Consider the following 21,645-nt stretch of genomic DNA (forward strand, 5'->3'; position numbering starts at 1 on the left):
GATCTTTGACAAAAGTCTAAGATTGCCTCACCTCTTGTGCATATTCTGTAGTATTGTCCTCCCCGTGTCGCGAAAGAAAATTAATAGGAGAATGCTCGTATTTATGGTATGATTGTTACCAATGTTAAATACTTGTATTTGAAAATAGTAATTAAGCTCTGACGTAATTCTCGATGAAATTTGTGCTTTGCGAATATTGAATAGTTATTAAGGGGGTGCCCTGGTCGATTTTGACGTTTACGTATATATCTCCAAATATCGAAGTCCACGTATATCAAACGCGAAAGAGGGCTTGACAGCCCCATTCTACACGCAATTCTCAACAAAAACACTCCGAAGCATTTTCATTTGACGCAGAAATAAAGAAATGGCATGAATTCTATGAATTTACGATTACGATTTCGTGGAATCCGTGCCATTTCTTTATTTCTGCGTCAAATGAAATTCTATTGGAGTGATTTTGATCATAATTGCGTAAAGAATTCGCGTTAAGCCTTTTTAGCGATTCTAATACGTGGACTTCGATAATTGGACATATGCACGTCAACGTCGAAACCGACTAGGTCACTCCCTTACAATTAGCGCATGGCAGGAATATAATTCACGATGAAAACATTTCATACCGAATCTCCAAAAATATATTCTGATAGAAAGAATTTTATTTTTGTCCGACTTCCCATGAAGAAACGCCTTTTCGCGCATGTGAAATTTCCGTTTGCAAACACACATTTGCCAGCGGGTGGACATTTGCGAAAGGTGAATTTTCGAAAGTATTAGGACAGCGAAAAATCGTGTACATGACTGGCGGAAGGCGATTTCATTCGTGCGATCACCATCCTCCTAAAATCGCCTTCTTCCCGCGCTTGGCAAACAACGCACTATTATGTAGTATTGAAGAATATTGTATGCAAAATAACGTCAGATCTATTTTCATTCGAATTTTGTGTTGTAGTCGCGGATGAGATATTTGTCACGAGGGCGAAACGCACGCTTTCAAGTGCTAACGCGGATACGATGATACGCAATTCTCTGTCATTCGTCAAATATGAGTCAATAACTCACTGATAAAAACGCAGGCGTATACTTTCAAATATTTTCAGGTGTTGTGCACCATTGCAAAGCATTAAAAATCCGTGGATACTCCGCCCACGCGAAGAAGACACCGCCCCCGTTGACATGCGCCCTAGCACCCCTATCTTGCTCTTTTCATTTTACTTCTCACCTGGACAATTTATTGCTACCACAACGGTTGTGGGATTTGGTAAACTTTTTAGTACACTTGTTGTCGAAGTTTCAGAAATATATTTTCACTGTGGAATTTTATAAGCATAACCGAGAAAAGTGGAATTAGAAAGTGGGCTCTCGTTTTATTTGACGGCTAACAAGCGCGCGACAATTTTTAAAATGTCAGGTGAGCTCGGTGTCGGCGTGAAATATTAGTTTACTTACTTTTATGACAACTATGAATTTATCTTTCAGTAGCGGTCATTTACGGGTTTGCAATTTTTTCGAAATAATCGTATTCCGAGTATCTTAGTTTTAATGAGTAGGTAAAAAAAATTTGCCTGAGCTAGTTTTATCTAACCGCCAAAAGAAATTGACTGCCACGGGATTTTAAGAAATACTTTTTTAAATTAAAATAGATCAGGAAACTCCCCTTGATCTAAGTTGCAACGGGACGTCGAGATCAAGTATTCGCGGACTAATAAGATGTCCGCGAAAACTACCCTGTCCAACTTGCGGTAAACATTTTGATCGTCCATCGCTTTTGAAAAGACATCTTCGCACGCATACGGGTAAGTTGAATTCAACATTGTGCTTACTAAACGCGTTAACGGGCAATTTTCGTGATGGTTTTCTGTCATTTCGTGTAGTAAATTTGACTCCGATCATTATTTGGGTGAGCCTCGATCGACAGTGTTACTGGAAAGGGTTGAACAAACCACCTGCAAAATTCAGGCAAAGGAATTATACTGTCTATTCAGGCTGACAATAATTAAGGAGGTGGTACATTATAAATTTTGATTACCAATAACTTTTTTGTAACGTACGTTTTAGGGGAAAAGCCGCACGGCTGTTTAGTGTGCGGAAAAAAATTTAGCACCAGCAGTTCGTTAAATACGCATGCTAGGATTCACACCGGAGAAAGACCGCACGAGTGTCCAATCTGTGGAAAAAGATTTACCGCTTCCTCGAATTTGTACTATCATCGAATGACTCACTACAAGGTTATTATTGCATGACATGTTTGAAATGTAGATCGATAGATACATCATGATTGAATTTGAATTTTGGTCCCCTGAGAATCCAATTTTTGTGCTCTTTTCGCTTGAAATTCTCCGGTCTTTTCCGCTTTTTGTCTCCGGATTACAAGGCATCAAAAATAGTCAAAAATATTCGCCCAAGTTACATACTTTCGTTTTCAAATCAATCTGTTCTCTTGAAAACGGACCAGTTACTAACTAAACCGTTGTTTAATCGTTACAGGAAAAACCTCACAAATGCAACGAATGTGGCCGCTCGTTTCCAACGCCCGGAGATTTGAGAGCTCACGGATATTCGCACACCGGCGATTGGCCGCTAAGGTGTCCAATTTGCGCTAGAGGATTTTGCAAGCCTGCGGCACTACATCATCACGTGCAGCTTCATAGCGGTACGGATGTATAAATTATATTCTCAAATATGTACCTGTTACTGTAACATTTTTCGTTATTCGCGAAAGTATATCGGTGATGTTTTATTTGTTTGGAATTGTCACATTTTTGTTTATGCGGCGTATCATTAGATTTATACTTTTATTTCAGGAGATCGACCTCACTATTGCAAGTTATGCAACAAAAAATTCTCAGTTACAAGTAACTTGCGAGCTCACGAGCGAACCCACTACTCAGAAACTGTGACCATAATTTCTTCCACTCGAGATAATATACGCAACGACAACGTCACGTTGATCAATAACTTAAACGACGGATCGAAAGGTGAAACAACGATACAAATTCCTACTCCAATTTTTCCGTGGAATCCTTGGCTTCCGTTACAATATTCGAAGTAAAATCTTCTACAAATAGAACAATGTTGTATTACATTTAATTAAACCATGCCGTCGTATACAATATTTAGTCCGGTTTTTCTACGTAAATGATGACGGGGTAGGTGGAAAAGGTCTCTTTATCTAAATATATATTGCAATTGTTTATTTAACTTTATTTGCTTATGGCTTAGTTATAACAGTATCGACATCGATGTTGACCGTATTTTCAATGCAATCGGTTTCCATGGTCAATGTCTTCGTATCTTTATCATCATTGTTTTCCTTGTCGTCAGCAACGTCCATCTTTTCTTCTTTCGGTTCAGTGTCCATCACCACTTCCATTTTCGTTCCGTTATCCTCGTCAATGGCTTCCTTGTCTTCTTTCACTTCAACGTCGGGAGATTTCTGTTCATCTTCGTTGGTTGATTCTTTTTTCTCTCTTTCGTCTTCCTGTGCTTTGTTTGCGGCAGATTGGGCGGCCTGCGTTTGCGACGATGTATCGCATTTCAAAATCTCGCGCAATGCCATCGTCGCGTACGTGCTCGGCCTGAGAGACATCTCAACGATTAATGCCTTGTACCTGCCCTCTGGAACATATTGAAAAAACCATTAGCACAATTAACTTTCAAGCGACATAATAGTTTTTGTTGTGATATGTAAAGGTAAAACATGTGTAGAAATAAATCCTGTCACATACCTGGGTTTTCCTTTGGTGCTGGTAGGCCTCGCATTTCATCAATATCGCACAGAATCAGATCGTCGTATCTTTCTTGGTACCGCATGATTCGCCAAGAGATATCAGATGGAATTTCCAACATCTTTCTGTATGCCCCACCCAATGTATATTTTCTGAAAAAAAAAATTAATTTTAATGATAATAAGTATATGTATATGCTGTCTTGTACCGACTATAAGTTCATGTTTTATGTGGTGAATGTGATGCATAATACTTGTATACGCGGGATCAATTGATATCCGTGTAAATTTGTAAAATGTACCTTATAACAAACTCACTGAGCTATTTTATTCCGCTGTATAACCATAAGTGTTTACTACTGAAATCTATTTCGTGAATCGAAACAAGATTGAATCAGTGACGAAAAATGTGAAAAAAATGTATTACTTTGCAGCTTAAGATTAAACTCAAAGTAGTGATAAGTTGGTCAAACATTGGTATGTTTGCCTTTATTACGGTTTACTGAATTTCAGACGATTCTAAAGTTGCATAATAACGGTTTTCTTGTAAATGTAGCGTTACATTAACATTACAAGTTTCAATATCATGATTTAAAAATGAGAAATTTTAATCCGAGCAAATTAATCTTTAATGTTAATGAAGTTACCTGTTTTTTTGTCTGAGATCTGTAGTTAAACCATCCTTAGCAAGGATTTCATCGAACCATGGTTTGGCATATGTTGGGTAAGTCACTCTCCATCCAGGTTGAGGCATAACAATATCAGCCAGTGTGTAATCAGATAAATCTTCCTCAGTCAAAATTTTAACAGCTGGGAGACTACGCAGATCTTCTTTGTCTACTTCAGCTGTGTTTTTATCTTGGTTCAAGTCATTCTTGACTTCCTCCACCTTCTCTGTGTCTTTTGCAACACCCAAGTTATTCTCATTGTCAACAGCTGGAACAATTTCCATATTTACTTCATCTACTTCAATTTTCGTTGAATCCTTTGCCTCAATTTCTGGATCCTCGACTTTATTTTCTTCTTTATTTTCGACTGCTTCCCTCTTCCTCTCTCTTTCCTGCCCATTGTCTGTATCTTTTGCAGCATCCGCGTTATTCTCATTATCAATAGCTGGAGCTAATTCCATATTTACTTCATCTATTTCAATTTTCATTGCATCCTTTCCCTCAATTTGAGTATCCTCAACCTTATGTCCCTCTTTATTTTCGGCTGCTTCTTCTGGTTTGCCTACTTCGGTCAAATCGCTTTTATTAGCTCTATTTTTGTCCGTGGCAGGATTTTGCTTCTTATCATTTTCACTCTCGTCTTCGTTATGGTGATGACTAAAGTCTAATCTATCAGTCTCTTCATTAAAGTTACGATTTTCGTACACCAAATCCCCAACCACAGGTTTTGGTCCCAACTCTTTTATCCTCCTAGACACCATTAGGTTCCAGATAAAACTCTGATAGGCATGAATGTACATTAAACTTGTGTTCCTGGGAATCCAGTCTAACGCTCCTTGAGGATTTTTGTCGCCACAGACGTGAAGACCCCACAAGAGTTTGGCTTCTATTTTATCAGGCCTGCTAATTCGTTTGAATGCTGCATGAGCATCCTTAGATTTTTGATATATCTCTCTAGCTTCGACAAGATCCCTTTGCAGTTCACCAGCTCGCGGTTTTAATATGAGTTCAATTGCTTCATGCCATTTGCCTTGCAATAACGCTTTTCCAATTTCATGTGTTGGAATTGCAGCTACTGTTCCGAACCTCTGAAGACCGTAATAATTAATGAACCCATTGTCACGCAACGAAGTCATAGCTTTGTCAATTTCCTCATCAGATCCAGTAACACTTCTCAATGCAATGCTGAACCGGTTTCCACTCAACATTCCGAGTTTGAGAGGCTCGTCACAAAATTTGAAGTTACCAACGTAAGCACCTCGGACTGATTTCGCTGCTGCCAAAATGTCGAGTGGATTTATTTTTTTCAAACTAACCCATTGGGTCGTTCGGGCTCTACGATCCTTTGTTCCGGCATAGTTAAACATGTTGGATTTCAGTCTTAAATACATTCCCATTTGGTTTAACGCGTCCATTGTGTCAATGTTCACTTTGTGGAGAAGAAATTGACAATAATTTCCACCACGGCGAGCCCAATCCACGCGTTGATCTCGGCGGAACATGCGCCCTGAAAGTTATATCAAAATACTAGAATAATATTCAAATTTTTCAAAAACTATCCCAGTACACGATTTGCACAAGGAAAAGTGAATTTATTGTGAAAATACTATAAAAATTTAGACTCTTCGTAACCCACCACTTTGTTTCTGCTTGTTAGCCTTGGCGACAACGATGAATTTTGTTTCCCCTTTTTCCATGGTTTGGCTAATGGTATTTGGTATTTTCTTTGCAATTGCATGAATAGCACGGCGCTCGTCTTTGTTCATAGTAGTGACGTTGATTTCCACAGACAAAACCACACTGTCAGCCTCTATCAGTGTTTCCAATTGTTTCCAAACTTCTGGAGGAATTTCCTTTTTCAGATCTTCCATATTCTCCAGTTGATCTGGTTCTGGAGGTATGGTCTGGTTTGTGAGTTTGGCTATTTCACCGTTCAAAGTTATTTCGTGTACATGGAAGTCTCCGTATCTCTCCTTTACAACACCTGAGAATCCGTTATGATTTCCGACGAATTCAGTGACGCCAATGTCCACTTCTTTCAATCGATTTCCTACCTCCATTTTCAGTCTTTTGCCATCGATGTCGAGATTTCCCTGGTTTCTTTTGTACCCTCTTCTGTTTTGGTTGCCGCCTCGGTAGCCTATGAAAGAATAAAAATAAAATAAACTGAACTATTCAATGAAAATCCCATCTATTACCAGGTGTCACATGGATAGGGTAATAAACTAGGATGTTGCAACCTTGCTAAATTTTGTTCCTTTAAAAACTTTGACCTGATAGTGATACTTGGCGCTTTCACACCTTTGACGAAAATATGGAATTTACCTCTACTTCTACCGCGATAGCCACGGTATCCACCGCCTCCGCGATGACCCCAACCATCGCCGCCGCCGCCGTAATAACCTCCCCTGGAAAACGATCGTCCACCCCCATGGAAAAACCGATCAGTATGACCGCGATGACCGGTTTGTCCCCTGCCGTCAGAGCTGCCGGTACCGGCTTGTTTACCGTCACCGCTTCTCTGCATTCTTTTATGTACTTAATAATACTCAACTTAAACTATAGCCGCTTTAAGTATCGCTATGAGATCACATTGATATGTGAAGTAGACTGGTTTAATTTTCAAATTAGAAGAGAAAATTTTTGATAGCTGTTCGTGAACCACGTTGGCAGACTATCCTACTCTACACAAGAATCACGAGGCAGATTAACCGAATGAAATTTAGGTTATGTCCTTTCGCACGGTCTCACGGTCGTTGAAAGAGTTGGCCTCGGCCCGTCGGACAGGCACGAATCGAAGAAACACCGGATCCGAGACAACGATTTAATTTGAATTAATGCCGCGCCTTATCTCGAAATCCCTTCAGTTAACACCTTCAGGCACCTTCACAATTGTTGGAGGTCTTTGAAGTACATATCAACATGAAGACCCACGTAATACTTGCACGTTACAAATATAATAAATTTGAATACAATTCACTGCCATTCAATGTCATAATTTTAACAAAATCTTCATTATTCAAATCACTCAGTAATTCGAATACAAGGCAAAAGCAATAATCGAATAGCTGTCGCATAAGAATGACTGCAATCATTTCATATACCTTTGGATGCCTGAGGAAATTTCAATTTTGGGAATGATTAATGGTTACTCTTAAATGTTTTTTTTTCATTGCGATATATTTGTTGTTGCATGCACGGTAATGTGGTCTCGTTGTCGTAATATGTTCGTAAGTAAATTCCGCGTTCCATCCTTATCAACAAAATACGTGTACACTAGGTTGCCTTCAGCAAGGCGCATGGCAGCAATGAAGATATTTGTTTCCACATCCACGTCAGCAATTCATGAATCTCGTGGAGTGGCTAGTAATATAATCCAATAGATCACTTAGGACAATTAGACACATTTACATAGGCTAATTGGTGAATGCAGAAGGACTATAACGCTCTATCTACCGCTGCTTAGAATGAGAATATTGGCGTTTGCCTTAACGTCGATAAAGTATATTTCTGAACTTATTAATATCTCCGAATTATTTGAAAAAGCTCTGCATGTATTCTGCAAACATCAAGTTTTGCAACGTTTTTTCCAAGTAGTCTGCAAATGTGATCCTCCAGTTTTTTCAAACACGTGTTCCAAAAAATGCACAAGCGCCAAATACATTTCAGAGTTTGTTTTGAAAAATTGCACTGGTATTGAGTTTACGCGATGTAAACGCAGCAAGTACCCTGTACGAAGACCATATAGTAAACTCTAAAGTCAAGTACCAAAACAAATTACAAGTAGGGAGCATCACTCGGGTGCTCTTGGTAAGTGGGAGGAGGTAACATCATCTGAGGTGCTACATATTCAGCAGTCAGTTCGCTAACCGCAGGTTTCCGAGCAACGTAAATTTCGGAAGTAGCTGAAGCATTAGAAAAACACTTCCGAAGAATATTGAAAAATTCTATTTCCATTTGCTGTTGTTTAATGCGAGAAAATTGTATTGAACAAGAGGTCCAGATGCAAATATTGCGTTACATCGACTAAATAATATACGGAATATTTGTGAGGTATAAAGTAAATATTGTAATAAAAAAGACATATCAGTGATGACATGAAGTGGACATTACATATCGAAATACTTTTCCTGTACGTTGTAACTTGCCAAGAGTATGGAATTCAGGTATGTATACAATTTCATAGAGTGTATCACGATATAAATAAGCTTAGGTACGTATATATCGGATCCGATGTACACTTTCCGAACGATATCGATTCAACGGCATAATCACTGCATAATGAACCGAGCATCTAATATTCGTAAGTTCTTTGAACTTTCGTAGTCATGCCGCAAGAAGTGTCAAAATTCTTCACCGGTTCCGGTTTTTTCGGTCTCGGGTGCATTTCAATGACTTGTAAAGAATTAGATAACTCAAAAGAGGTCATTGATCATCATCTAACGTAATGACGCAAATGTGGTCTACTATACAGAACTTTAAGTATATAAATATGAGACATCTCTTGCGCCAGTGAAATCAAGTGGTTTCGCTTACGCGGGTGATTTCGGCGAATAAAGCGCGTTGGTTCATACGTAGATCTGAACTACGGTATATATTAGGCATCAGCAAAAGCATCATAAAATTTTCCTACCCTTCGAATTGTATCAGAATCATCGTTTTCAATGACAAAAATGACTTATATGCAATGGCGGCAAAGCACGGGGAGGGGCGAGGATTGGGTCAAGTTAAGCAACAAGGAGGCTTCGGTCCGATACAGGTATAACTTACGAATCAGATATAATCTTGCGAACATTATTTCCAATTATGACGATAGATATAGGTATATAATATAAGTAGAGGAAGTTTGGCAATAGGTGTCGATAACATCGCGTAACAATAAATATCCGGAGCGTATGTATGCTTTATGCATACGTATAGCTGCAACTGTCCGGAAACGAAGAATCGGTTCTTTTTTTTTTAAAAGGAATCGGTGTAACATGTACTGCGTAGAAAATATTATATTTACAGATTGATGCAATTTTGTGAGCACATAGGATATGAGTTGCATAAAACTGACTGGCCAAGTTACGCGATAGATATTCACTGTCAATGGCGTGCTCCGGTGTGTGACACAGTTTCATTGCACATAACTGAAGCCGAAACACGTGCTTATAGCCTTGAGGTTTCACACGAATGGTGTGAAGAAAGTATCGACTAAAGCCAACGCTACGAATAAGCTTAATAGTACAAATGATAGTGCTTACAGGCAACTGCACAATAATAAATAAAATATATTGTATGGCTCAATTACCCTGTGTATTTAATTCGAGTGTTTACTGTGTGTGTGGCCTTTACACAGCGGATGTTATATACAAGTAAAATTCACTGCCCGGATTTCGCTTTCAGGTGTAATAGCCGCGTTCCGAAAGATAGGTGATATTGTTATTCAGCACTCTCCACTAAAAATGGATTGAAGCAGGGTAAACGAGTTTCTTGCATCTTGTCGTCTACGTTTATCAAAGCCAAGACATCCTGGTCGTTGGCATTTCTTTTTGCATTTTTATTTGACACGTGGCATCGGGAAAAGAAAAGGTCGAACAACGAATAAGAGAAAATGAAGGAACGTCGGACCATTTCTTGCGACCCGTGTCACTCCACGTTCTAGTAAGCACGTCTGAAGCAGAAGCTAGGCAAAATGTAGCCACGTATCATCTCGGTATAACACAATGTATCCACCGTCTCGCACATCATCTGCGCTAAAAAATTGGACTCGAAGCGAAGGTCACAGAGTTCGTCGGCTCTACTTCTATTATTTTCCTCTAATATGTATGCTGGTGACAAAAAGCAAAAGTTACTCGCGTAGCGAACTCGACACAGAAGTTGTTAAAAATAGTGGAAATGGTTCGTTGAATAGGCGAACGAGCGGGCGAGCAAACCTGTCTCTCTGTCCTCTCGAAATCATTAAATCGTATCTCCTATCACAACTTCTATTGTACGGCTTGATGTTTTCATTGTTAAAATGACCTTTGCACAAAAGTGTGTTTGGGTAGAAGACCGATTTACATATTCGGCAATTTCAACAAGGGTTTAATCTGTGTGGACGGGCACAGGTACGTGTGTATGTAACGATTGATGTCATATAATCACTATTCGTTTTGTACTGCGTCGACTATAATCTTACTTTCATTCGCAAGACAATCGCGAAGCCCGTCAACCCTTTTTTCGCGTTTAGGCAATTCAAATTGGTTTTCAGATTCATTACAAATCCAAAAATTATCCACTTCCGGCACGATGCTAATAGTCACGGTTGAGTTCTCACCGGCCGCACCTCGATTAAACGTAAACAGATACTTTCCCTTGTTCGAAAAATTTCATTCTCTCTCTTCGTGCACGAGATAAAGACTAGAGAACTACAATGCATTACCTGGGTGATAGTGTAATAGACAACAAATAATAATAATAATAATAATAATAATCATAATAATAATAATAATAATATTCCCAAGGTATATGCTCCGTACGTATTTGTCAGAAGATTTTACCGACGCGAAAGACTCGCAGATTGCCGGAAGTGGATTGACGATCACTGTCGTGTATTCACTACGTCTTGCTAGACTCCTTCCGGTTGTTTTCAACGCCACGGATTTCTGCAGGTAATCAACGAAATCAATGGCCGCGGTTCGCAAAGTCTCGAGGCCGAGGACGTCTATCTTCTGCCCGTAACGAAACGATTTTATCACAACACCTTGACACTCCAACTCTTGTCGAAGCATCCGTCTGTGATCGTTGAAACAGAGTATAATATCCCAAGAACTCGGTTTTCCTTACTTGCTACCAATACAATGTTGTCAATTTAATTCTAGATTGTGAACGTGTTGCAGCGAAGAAATTCAGTGATTTTTCTATTGGATGGGACATGATGTGAATTGATAACGTAGAGAGGATAAATATTTCGTTAATACATATAAGGTTCTCATACGCATGTTCTTCTGGCAATTTCGATAAGTTTTATCCTACCAATGCGTGAAGAGTTGAGTCAGAGTGCAATTGAATAACATAATTCTGGCATCAAGTTATAGAATTATACCTTGAACCTCCTATAGACTAATTGTGAAAGTTATGAACACAGACAATACGGTATGTTCATTACGAACATTCGTTTGCATAATATAGTAAATTCATCGAGCATCATCATGCAGAAGTTAATTAACTTGAAGCAGTAATTAGAGGAGAAAAAAAAGAAATTGAATAAAATCGAAACTGTACTGAAATACCCACGTAACACTGGAATTTAAATAAGAATTTGAAAGCAGCTTTGTATAACAACGGGAAGATGCGGAGAGGTGTATTATAGTTTGTAATATATTCGCTTTTGCGTATTGTTGGACCTTCCGACAACTAGACCAGATGATTAACAGATTGAAGAAAGATTGCCTGCTCCGATTACCAGCTATCTTACATCTGCAGAATCACTGGAACCTACCAGAAGCCTGCACGTCCCAACGCCATCCGGATGCAAAACAGTGTTCATCCACCGTGTCGAGATTACGATGTCTTCTGCCGGCCTGTCAAGAATGGAAGATTCATGTTTTTACGTTTCGAATACCCGTTGCCTCAGTTTTTTCACGATGAAATGCCCAAACCAAGTTATACTGCTCGCGTGAACCGTTTGTAGATACGTTTTTCCTAGAGAAAATGCGGTCATTTCTTGTCGCCTTCATTTTAAATTTTGGTTGTTCATCGGTTCCAAGCCGTGGCAAGTCAACAATCCGAGACTGACAAAATAAGTTGTCAATAATTACATGTATTCTGGCTGAAACAATGCGCTCGGGAATCGTACACAGGTCTGTTGAATTCGGTGCTGAAACGAAAACAAAGTCGTCCTACTTTTTTTGAGAAGTAATACATGCTACTTTGGCCGATAAGTAGAGCGATAAAACGAGACGTCGGCATAACCCTGAGGTGTTATTTTTCCATTTTCCTTTTGCACCACATGTCATTTTCCGTTGTTCTTTCGGCTCTATGAATGCACCTAAGCGCATAGACCGTGAAATGGTGTTTTAATCGAGGTGCAATGCCCCTTCGAATACCGTAAAATGCCGTTACGCTATAAGAATGCACCTTATACTTTGCGGAACCAAACGGAGCGTCGCGTGTCGCCGTGGCACTGCAACAGACACATATAACTAATTCTGAGTATATTGTATAAATATTATGCTCTTCTTCACATAAGACCTGTCCCTGCAGGCTTACACTCTCACAAAACTTAAATTTTACGGAGAACATGAAAGACAGATTTCATTCAAAACTGCAGGAAAAGAGGGACGCGTTACATTGGCAGAAAAAAATATAGTTAATATGGGTATTTTTTACCAAAAACTTCGACGTATCCCTCTTTTCCTGCATTTTGAGTACAATCTGCTCTTTTTCTTCTCTCCGTGAATTCCAGAACGAGCGACATGTTGATGTCTATGTAGGCATTTGCATTTGGCAATAAATCGGTGTTTTTTACCGTCAGGACTAAATTTTTTGTTAATGATTATTTTGATTCTTACAGGTGACGAATAATAATATCAAGCAATTTCTATCTCGCACGGAATGGGAGTTACTCGTTGGACCTGGCTCAGGTAAATAGTAAAGATATAATATTATATGAGCGATATTATGCTGCAGTCGATCATTATGGTTCAATTGATTGTTGCCGGTTAATCGATAAATATTTACCTGGTATGCTTATTTCATCTACAGTAGCACATGACTTAATTTTTTTTTTTTTAATCTATTTGCAGACGCAGTTTGTTCAGTTAGAACAATTCATTCAATTCAAAAAAATCATTTACCAATATTTACAAAACGATTTCACTGTGTAGATCTGATTTCGGAACCGCAATAGAATCTATGGCATTGCAGTGTCAAACCTTTTCTTATAGACATTACTAAAATATTTTGTTTTCTGAGCACTATAGAATCAACTAAACTTTTCTGTTGTCCGAAAGTAACGTTTGATCGGATGTATAATAACCATAAAACTTCGTTGCCAGGACCAAATTTTTGTTATTTACAACAAAAAATTGTTCTCGGTGATAAAGGACAGTGAATTTTGCTACGTAATTCTGGTCTCTCAAAGTTACGTGCGAATCTCATTATAATTTTGTGTAGTTTTGGTTAGAAATAAAGCATTGTCACATGTTATTTGTCAAGATAAAGCATCTCTTGCCAAAGATGCAACACGTTGATTGTGATATCGTTATAACACGAACAAAGATGCATTCTTTTCTCAGGCATCGTTAACGAGTAAAATCCATCATACGTGTACGGATAAACATCGCGGCAACAATTGTTGCGAATTACCATATCCCATTTCATATTTTCATGCGGTGTAGCAGAAATAATGAAACATCGTACACGCAGCACACGTGTACATAGAAGTATGTAGTATAAAAATATGCGTCTCGTAATAACGAACTTTCGTTATGCGCTAGATTAAGATCTCTTTCGTGTACTCCACGCTGTTTTCTCTGGATGCAATTTCTATGCACATTATACTTATTATCGTCATAATGTTATGCACTTTGCACTCAGTCGTCTCCGAATTGCCTGTTGATGTTTCACACGGATTAAGCAATTTCTGATTGCCTAGATGTGGAATGATGAAACTGATTTATACATAATCTCTTCCAAGTTTCTGCTCAGTTCAAATTATGCCTGAACATACATGGATGAGTGTAATATCTTGCCACATGTTTTTCAGAAGCTGACTTCGAGATAATTCATCCAGTTCTGTATAAACCAGCATCGTCATCCAAATATGAACAAACCATATCGATTAATGCTCTTGGACAAAGCTGGCTTTCTGAACTAATTCCCAGCAATTCCATCATTGCGACGGAGTTCGCGTTGCTGAGGAGAAGCGAAAACGGAACGGAAGATGTCACCGACGAGCACAGAGACGAATTTGACTGCCTTTATTACGGAAATGAGATCGCCGTATCAACTTGTGACGGCATTGTACGTTAAAATAATTACCCATACTTACGAATTCAGTATTATTTATACGGTTTGTGAGATATCCATAAGTGAAAGTATTGCAGACTGTGATTCTATCTGTCAGAAACTAATACCTCTACTTGAATGACTTGCAATGATGATGACTCCCTTTCATTGGTTAGAACGAATGACGTAATAATAATTACTTATTTTCAGAGGGGTGTCATATCAGGAAACGGGTCGGAGTATTTCACAATACATCCATTACCGAAGAGATTGCAAAATCACAGTTCAGACACCCAAGCGCATATGATATCACGACGAGTACTTATGAATTACGACAGATTAGGCACTGGATGGGATGAAATGAAAACGGAAATGATTTCTGATCTAGCGCCGAATAGAAACAGCGTTGAGACTTCAGCGGAAGTTGGTACAAAATATCGAGAGGAATATTTAATCAATGACGATTCGAACGACGGTATCGAAGCATCGGGTAAATTCCAGGAGATAACGGTCCAGCGGGATCCCTGGAATGAAAAATCTGTTCTACGCTCCAAGAGGGGCATTTCCGAACTTCGGCGAACGGACAGAGGAACCGGAAGCAGTCCGGTATTTGTTGAAACTGCTGTATTTGTCGACAGAGATTTATATCACCACATGGCTAGGAATTACCCTCAAAACACGGAGCGGGAGCTCGTCAGATTTGTACTGGCAATGATAAATGCTGTGAGTAAAAGCATTGGACTTGGACTCACTCCATTCATCGAGCTATGTCGGCATGCTTAAAACACTTTTCTTTGCAATTTCAGGTGCAGCTTCTATATCACGATCCATCCTTGGGACAAATTGTGAATTTTGTTTTGAAGCGATTAGAAATATTACATGTTGAGCCGGCAGGACTCAACAGGCCTCACGATATCGATAAGTACTTGAGTAGCTTTTGCCAGTGGCAAGGACGAGAAAATCCCGGGACTGATCAGGATACCAGGCATTGGGACCACGCTTTGATGTTGACTGGCCTTGATTTGTACGTCGTTAATAAACGTGGGAAAGTTAGTTCTCAAGTCGTTGGTAAGTGACTGTACCTCGCGAAAAATGATTAAACCCGTGATTTCATAACAAACGGTTAAAGTTATATGCATTAAATGCAAATTATGTTTGCCTTACTGTACATTTTACCAGGTTTAGCCCCAGTTGCTGGAATGTGCACAAAGACTAGTAGCTGCACTGTAAACGAAGGAAGACATTTCGAAAGCGTGTACGTGGTCGCTCATGAAATAGGGCACAAGTAAGATAAGACACATTGGAAATACGCAAACAATCTTAGTTACACAGAAATGTATAAAATAAGTCTCGAGTGAAAATTTTATAGCCTGGGAATGAGACACGACGGTTCCACGTCCGACAATCAATGTGATCCGACTAGCTATATAATGAGCCCCACGCTAGGCTCTGGTAAAATTACTTGGTCTCCTTGTAGCCGAAGTTATCTCCAGCGGTTTCTACAGTAAGCTTTTTCAAACTCACCGGTGTAACATACGTGCAGAACTGATCACATTTTAGAGCAATATTACGATTTAATTTCATCCAGGACGAGCCAATCCAGATGTCTATTAGACCATGGTAGTAGTGGAGGTCAATTGGATCATAGCGCTGAGGGTGCTTTGCCTGGAGAAAGGTTTGATTCGAATCAACAATGTATTCTGAAATATGGATTTGGCAGTAGACATTCGACTCAGCAGTCCCTCGACGATATATGCAGGGATATGCATTGCGAACGTGATCGATACACCTGGACATCGCATCCTGCTTTGGAAGGAACCTTCTGTGGTAACAACAAGGTATAATCGTATAGGCTGCAACACTCGCATAACAACATGCTTTTCCCAGTATCCATGCAAGACATTCGATGAATAATTCAGAAGCAATGATAACATATTGTTTTAGTGGTGCCGCGGTGGTCGGTGCATTGATAAGAACGGACTGTCTACGTATGGAAGTAGTACCGAAAAAATATCTGACCTCTGGAGTGCATGGCACGTATCGGAATGTGCTTCAGGATGTCTTTATGATGAACACGGTAACTTAGACGGTGGAAGTACTGGCATCAGAGTGATAACGCGTAGTTGTAACACTCTAAGGTATTCCGCGAAGTGTATATACAGTAGTTATAGAGAGACGTTATTTTATAGTTATCATAAAATTTTTTGCTTATTTTTAAAAACAGCTACTCTACTTTACGGTGGTTGATATCTTACAGTTCGCTTGGTGAAGAAAACAAATGTGTTGGTCCTCGGAAACGTTACGTGGCTTGTAGAGCTGGTCAATGCTTGAAAGTTCCATCTACAACCATTAACGAATTTGCGGATCAAATTTGCACGCGAGCCAGAGAAGTGGATATGGATTTGTTGGGTACTGGGCTCCAAAGGATATCGTCAAATGGCAAGTTTTATGTTCATTTCCACGAATTGTACGAAGCGAATATTGACTATTCCAAGAAATATTTGAGCACACGATTAACGCATTGAAAATAATCATACTTTTCATAATAGCAGGATATAAATAGTGTTCGTTCCCTTTTACAGTCGAAGAAGCTTGCACTGTGTGGTGTCCGACAAATAAAGGGGGATTTAAAACACGGGGATGGACGTTTCCCGACGGGACGACATGTCAAACGAGGAAGTACCAATTCCATAAAACGTCCTATTGCATTACTGGCCGGTGCGAGGTACTTGATAATAATTAATCAAGTATTCCAAAACTTTATGCGGATCAATTTTTTTAAACACCTATATTGCTGCGTTTCAGGAATTTCTGTGCTCTGGTTCTGAAAATTATCAATTTTTGGATTTACCAGAAAGATGCCACTCCTTGAATACGAACCACATTGACAGAAACGACGACGTAGATCTACTATCTAAAAACTTGAATATTGATAGATCCGATAATTGGATGAGCGCAAGTGGATGTCACTTCAATTGTGTCGCACCAGGAATTGGTATAAGATTGGTGAATAGGTTGAGAAGGAAAACCAATGAAACAAGTATTCAGCTATGTGACCCTGACTCGAATGTAAGTTATTCCTTCTAGCTGTACTTGTTCTAACGTACATGTTTTTAATTTTACTTCTGTGCTAATTAACACGAACATTTACCGTTTAGAGCTGTGGGCGCCTTAGAAGTCCTTATCAGTTCGCAACGTCGATATGTAGCAAGTACAAGGAAAGAGTCAGACGATTGTCTGGATTAGGGATGCAGATTTCACCGTCGATTGGTAAATTTTCAATTAAATCCAAATCGCATATAGCGCATGCTGTAAAGACCACATGGATAATTAAATTTCACGAAGATCTCTGAAATATAACATTATGGAACTAACGATAGGACTCATCGAAGGAAATATTGATTTACAGAAGATCCGGATCGGCCGTGCCGCGTCGCTTGTCAAGATGATACCGTTTCGCACAGATTTTACTTAGTCAATGGAGAAAATGGTTGGTTCCCGTTCGGTACCGCTTGCAGTAAAGGAAATGGAAAATCGTTTTGTGTAACAGGAAAGTGCTTAGAATTTGGTAAAGACGATACTCCACTGTATGAAAGTATACTTTCGTTACCTTTATTGTCACGCTACAAACGTATGACTAATCGAAGATTGAGTTTAGGACCGGGTCAAAACGATCACACACTCAGCTGGAATAAATCCGTGAAAGGAGCCTCGAGAGGCAGATACCGGCGGAACTTAAAGTACGATAAAACCGTGATAATATCGAAATTGAAACAAAAAGATATAGACAGTATTGTTTTGCAATTAAATTTCTCAGGTCAATTCGACTATCAACAATATCGTCCGCCGTTTCAAATAGACCTCAACAGTCCTATACACATTCCGATGGATCAATTTGATTACAGGATGCATAACTCAGCCTGATTGCGAAAAGTTGTGCAAAAATATTGTATTATTTATTTGAATAAACTAACTTAAAGTTTCACGTAAATTCCTTGACCCTTATTTTATTAAAGTATCGAATCACGCGTATTAGTCGATTTGTTACGGGCAGTTTAAGTTAATGGAGTTTTATTGACGATAGATTGCTTAGACCAGGGGTAAAATTGTTAATAATATGGTAGTGATTTCTAGCTTATCTATTTATTATTATATTGAACTCTGTTATATTTGAATCATGTCTATAATCCTGATTGCGAAATACGTTTAGATGTTATGTGGTTGCACAAATGTCACACACCTAAGATACATAATTTGGTAGTTAACCTTCGTATCTTACTCAATAATGGATAATAATTGCGCTTATATACATGTCGATTTCGTCAATGTGGCCATGACCGGTTTTGGTTCCTGAAAAATACAAAATCTGTTTTTTGCCAGGTGACATCACATGACATCAGATTTGCACTGGACTCAATTTAATTAATTCATTCATTACCATTCGGCGCCAATCGAGTAACTAAATTGATTCGCAATATGACGAGTTAATTGACCCGTTCAAACACCGCTATACTAATACCATCGAGTAAAGTTACTTAATCCGAATACTTAGAACATCGGTATTGCAGCATTCAGAACTATTTGGAATCACCGGATTTATGGAGATCTTACAAGAATTAACTGTCTTTTCAATATTCAATATTCAGTACACACACTGAAAAATTTGAAACGTGTCAATGATACCAGTGCAATGAAAGTGCCCATATATCGTTTAATTATCGTTTAATACATCATCCGAGAATCAAAAACAGAGGTAATTGAAACCTTGTGTTTAGAAGGCCGCACACCCGTCTTCGTGACGTGAAAGTTCCCAAAGTACCTTATCAGAAGCTATGCAACTAATTAATGGCCACTTCATTACGCAAATGCATTCCGTTGGGAGGGTTTGTTTTCTTTCCAGGCGAGATGCACTTTTCAAATTTCCATTTTTACTGTTTGATTAATCTTGTTGGAGTCTTTCACTACAGCTCCATTTGGGAGAGTATAAAATTTTTCGCAATTCATATTGAAATCGTTATTGTATATCAATTATTATGAATCTCTTTGTTTAATCTACATCAATTTTTAGTCAGCTGCTTAACCAAATATTATTAAAAATACCTACACTGAGAGAAATTTTTAGTTCCAGTTACCGCTCAGTCGTTAACTATTTTCATTTTTTACCAAAGTCGAAAAATATAGTTCTAGGCACAAAGTGAAAATTAGATTTATAGCTGTTACCGGAAAGTCTAGTATCTGTTACTATTCTTTCTCATTACGATCACTGTTACTATACTTTCCTCTAACTGTCGCGAAAATTTAATGCTTGTGCAATAATAAATTGACGTTAAAGCCTTATTTAACTAAAAAAGTAGAGTAAACCGAACAAACTGATTTTGCGTTGCAATAACCAAAAAAGGATCGACAGTAGCGCAAAATGGTTACGTGTACCTAGTTTTTCGTAATTCCAAAAATATTCAAACAGTTTTTTTAACAATGCCTGTTTTACTGAATTTTTCTAGTTACTATAACAAACGAGATTTTTCTCAGTGTAGTATCTGCACTGACAATAACAAAATATAAAGACAAGATTTCCCCCGCCAACGGACCTTTGTATTTATATCAGCTTGCGTGAATTAGCCACAGTCTCCCTTCCACATGTAAAATCAAGACATACAATTTGTTTTAATAAAAAAGATAAATTCACATAGTGCATACTCAATTGTATAATTTACAATGGATTCACCTAGAAATAGTAAATAAGGAATACGATTGATTCGGGAATGCAGAAATGGTTCTTACTGCTGGTTTCAGTGTCATAGAGTAGAATCTTTTTTCACACAGGCTTTCGTTACTTCTCACCATTCACTGATAATAAATTTAGTTAGTTAATATTGTTCGGAATGTAATTAATTTCAAGCGAGAGAAAATAATTTCGTCGATTTGACTGCAACTGTATAAAATATGCGTAAAAATTGTAAATTAGTATAGTATCTATTGGTAATATGTTTACGCGATGGCCGAAAAACGGAATGAAATGAACTCGCAAGGTCACAACGTTTCGAGATTTCTATTCGGTACTGCGGATTTTTGACTAGATCCGCAATCTTTGCCAAGCGTAGGTTTTATGGTGAAAGAAGACTATAGTTTGTCCGTAGTCACACGGACGATTTCAAAATTTTGTAGAGTGGGGGCCCAAGTTTCGGACTATAAATTTTACAACTCCACGACACCATCTTAGCAGTGAATGATATAAAAGCATACACGCTTCTTTGACTTAGAACAGTCACCACAGTGACAGTCCAAGATTCAGTTATCAGCTAACTGTTACTAAAACAACATTGCCATGGAAGGTTTTATGGTAAGCGTGTTAACAATACTTACTATTCAGTGTTTGAATTCGTGACGTGCGGATTATTCGGAAAAATTACAATTTATTTCAATTTCACTGTTAAATAATCAAATCTACTGTAATTGTGTGCATCTTCAATTAAATTTGGAAACTCGGGATTTACTTTCGATCGTATGCAATAAGTTATCCGCTAATTACATCAATGAACTGCGTTAGAGTCGCGAATGAAATAAAAAAAAAAAATAGTAATTTTTTAAGTTGAGTTTATTTACATTTTCAGCGTGCCTTGTTCATGCTGATATTGGTTGCGGTAGCAATCGCAACTCCAATCGATGACACGGACGTTTCAAACCCAGGATACCTCGATGATAGTCCAGCGCAGAATAAGCAAGCGCTCCTGAAACTGCTTTTGCTGAAAAAACTGCTGCTGGGTTGATTAAGTGAAACATTATATCCTGATATTGTAAATAATATGTATAATATTAAGTTAAATTATCATTACAGCCAAAGTATCATCTCATATAGGACGTATATATATACTTACATAAAAAACATTCGAGTATGAAATAACAAATTCAAAATCTTAAAACCGACTGGATTTAAAATGGATTGACACGCGGTGAAATAGGCTTGAGGACAATTAATTGTGCAGAAATATGCGTGTCTTTTAATCCAGAATTTACCAATAATGAATTTGATCAATTCATATTTCTTTAATGGTAAACTAATTGAGAGGAATAATACTGAGAATAAATATTCCGCCTAGCCATATCTACCGCCATAACAGAAAGGTAGATAATTTTGCAATAAAAGATTTATAGCTGTCAAAAATCAAAAAAAATCACATGCTACACAATTATTTGTAATATTATTACTACTTCGGAAAATGATGAAATAAATAAAGATCATAGCAATTAATTCTGCTTTGTTACAAAACTCTGTCC

General features: G+C 38.3%; 3 protein-coding genes across 6 annotated transcripts; 2 read left to right on the top strand and 1 right to left on the bottom strand.

The window, feature by feature from the left end:
- Nucleotides 1-1,319: 1,319 nt before the first annotated feature.
- Nucleotides 1,320-3,052, top strand: LOC124224820 (zinc finger protein 239-like). Its single transcript, XM_046637023.1, has 5 exons — nucleotides 1,320-1,411; nucleotides 1,644-1,796; nucleotides 2,059-2,228; nucleotides 2,488-2,653; nucleotides 2,805-3,052. Exons 1-5 carry the CDS (start codon nucleotides 1,405-1,407, stop codon nucleotides 3,050-3,052), a joined length of 744 nt encoding a protein of 247 aa, XP_046492979.1. The 5' UTR covers nucleotides 1,320-1,404.
- A 127-nt stretch (nucleotides 3,053-3,179) lies between these two features.
- On the bottom strand, nucleotides 3,180-7,319 carry Pus7 (pseudouridine synthase 7). The gene is made up of 5 exons (XM_046618632.2): nucleotides 6,721-7,319; nucleotides 6,032-6,535; nucleotides 4,375-5,902; nucleotides 3,729-3,880; nucleotides 3,180-3,618 (listed from the first exon to the last, which is right to left on the bottom strand). The coding sequence occupies exons 1-5, from the start codon at nucleotides 6,920-6,922 to the stop codon at nucleotides 3,212-3,214; spliced, it is 2,793 nt and encodes a 930-aa protein (XP_046474588.1). The 5' UTR covers nucleotides 6,923-7,319; the 3' UTR covers nucleotides 3,180-3,211.
- An 871-nt stretch (nucleotides 7,320-8,190) lies between these two features.
- Nucleotides 8,191-21,619, top strand: LOC124215326 (A disintegrin and metalloproteinase with thrombospondin motifs adt-1-like). 4 transcript variants are annotated; one of them, XM_069136034.1, is made up of 16 exons: nucleotides 8,191-8,561; nucleotides 12,935-13,004; nucleotides 14,129-14,385; nucleotides 14,581-15,093; nucleotides 15,177-15,438; nucleotides 15,550-15,655; nucleotides 15,740-15,874; nucleotides 15,959-16,208; nucleotides 16,315-16,508; nucleotides 16,628-16,809; nucleotides 16,953-17,095; nucleotides 17,176-17,439; nucleotides 17,529-17,640; nucleotides 17,780-17,860; nucleotides 20,536-20,710; nucleotides 20,982-21,619. In XM_069136034.1, the coding sequence occupies exons 1-15, from the start codon at nucleotides 8,493-8,495 to the stop codon at nucleotides 20,598-20,600; spliced, it is 2,703 nt and encodes a 900-aa protein (XP_068992135.1). In that variant the 5' UTR covers nucleotides 8,191-8,492; the 3' UTR covers nucleotides 20,601-20,710; nucleotides 20,982-21,619. The 4 variants fall into 4 exon arrangements, with proteins under 4 accessions (XP_068992135.1, XP_046474555.1, XP_046474563.1 ...); XM_046618607.2 differs by lacking the exons at nucleotides 20,536-20,710; nucleotides 20,982-21,619 and having other exon boundaries at nucleotides 8,192-8,561; nucleotides 14,581-14,793; nucleotides 14,872-15,093; nucleotides 17,780-20,519; XM_046618599.2 differs by lacking the exons at nucleotides 20,536-20,710; nucleotides 20,982-21,619 and having other exon boundaries at nucleotides 14,132-14,385; nucleotides 17,780-20,519.
- The last annotated feature ends 26 nt before the right edge of the window (nucleotides 21,620-21,645 follow it).

This window comes from Neodiprion pinetum, chromosome 1, assembly GCF_021155775.2.
Source record: "Neodiprion pinetum isolate iyNeoPine1 chromosome 1, iyNeoPine1.2, whole genome shotgun sequence".
In the NCBI taxonomy this organism is placed as follows: Eukaryota; Metazoa; Arthropoda; class Insecta; order Hymenoptera; family Diprionidae; genus Neodiprion; species Neodiprion pinetum.

Excerpts from the sequence above, each read along its gene's own strand:
- LOC124224820 (XM_046637023.1), top strand. Across the intron at positions 1,797-2,058 it reads ACATCTTCGCACGCATACGG|GGGAAAAGCCGCACGGCTGT; the intron begins GTAAGTTGAATT and ends CGTACGTTTTAG. Across the intron at positions 2,654-2,804 it reads TCACGTGCAGCTTCATAGCG|GAGATCGACCTCACTATTGC; the intron begins GTACGGATGTAT and ends CTTTTATTTCAG.
- Pus7 (XM_046618632.2), bottom strand. The coding sequence starts at position 6,922 with ATGCAGAGAAGCGGTGACGGTAAACAAGCCGGTACCGGCAGCTCTGAC. Across the intron at positions 6,536-6,720 it reads CTATCGCGGTAGAAGTAGAG|GCTACCGAGGCGGCAACCAA; the intron begins GTAAATTCCATA and ends ATTCTTTCATAG. Across the intron at positions 5,903-6,031 it reads TAACAAGCAGAAACAAAGTG|GGCGCATGTTCCGCCGAGAT; the intron begins GTGGGTTACGAA and ends TATAACTTTCAG.
- LOC124215326 (XM_046618591.2), top strand. The coding sequence starts at position 8,493 with ATGAAGTGGACATTACATATCGAAATACTTTTCCTGTACGTTGTAACT. Across the intron at positions 15,439-15,549 it reads AGTTAGTTCTCAAGTCGTTG|GTTTAGCCCCAGTTGCTGGA; the intron begins GTAAGTGACTGT and ends ACATTTTACCAG. Across the intron at positions 17,096-17,175 it reads GCATTACTGGCCGGTGCGAG|GAATTTCTGTGCTCTGGTTC; the intron begins GTACTTGATAAT and ends GCTGCGTTTCAG.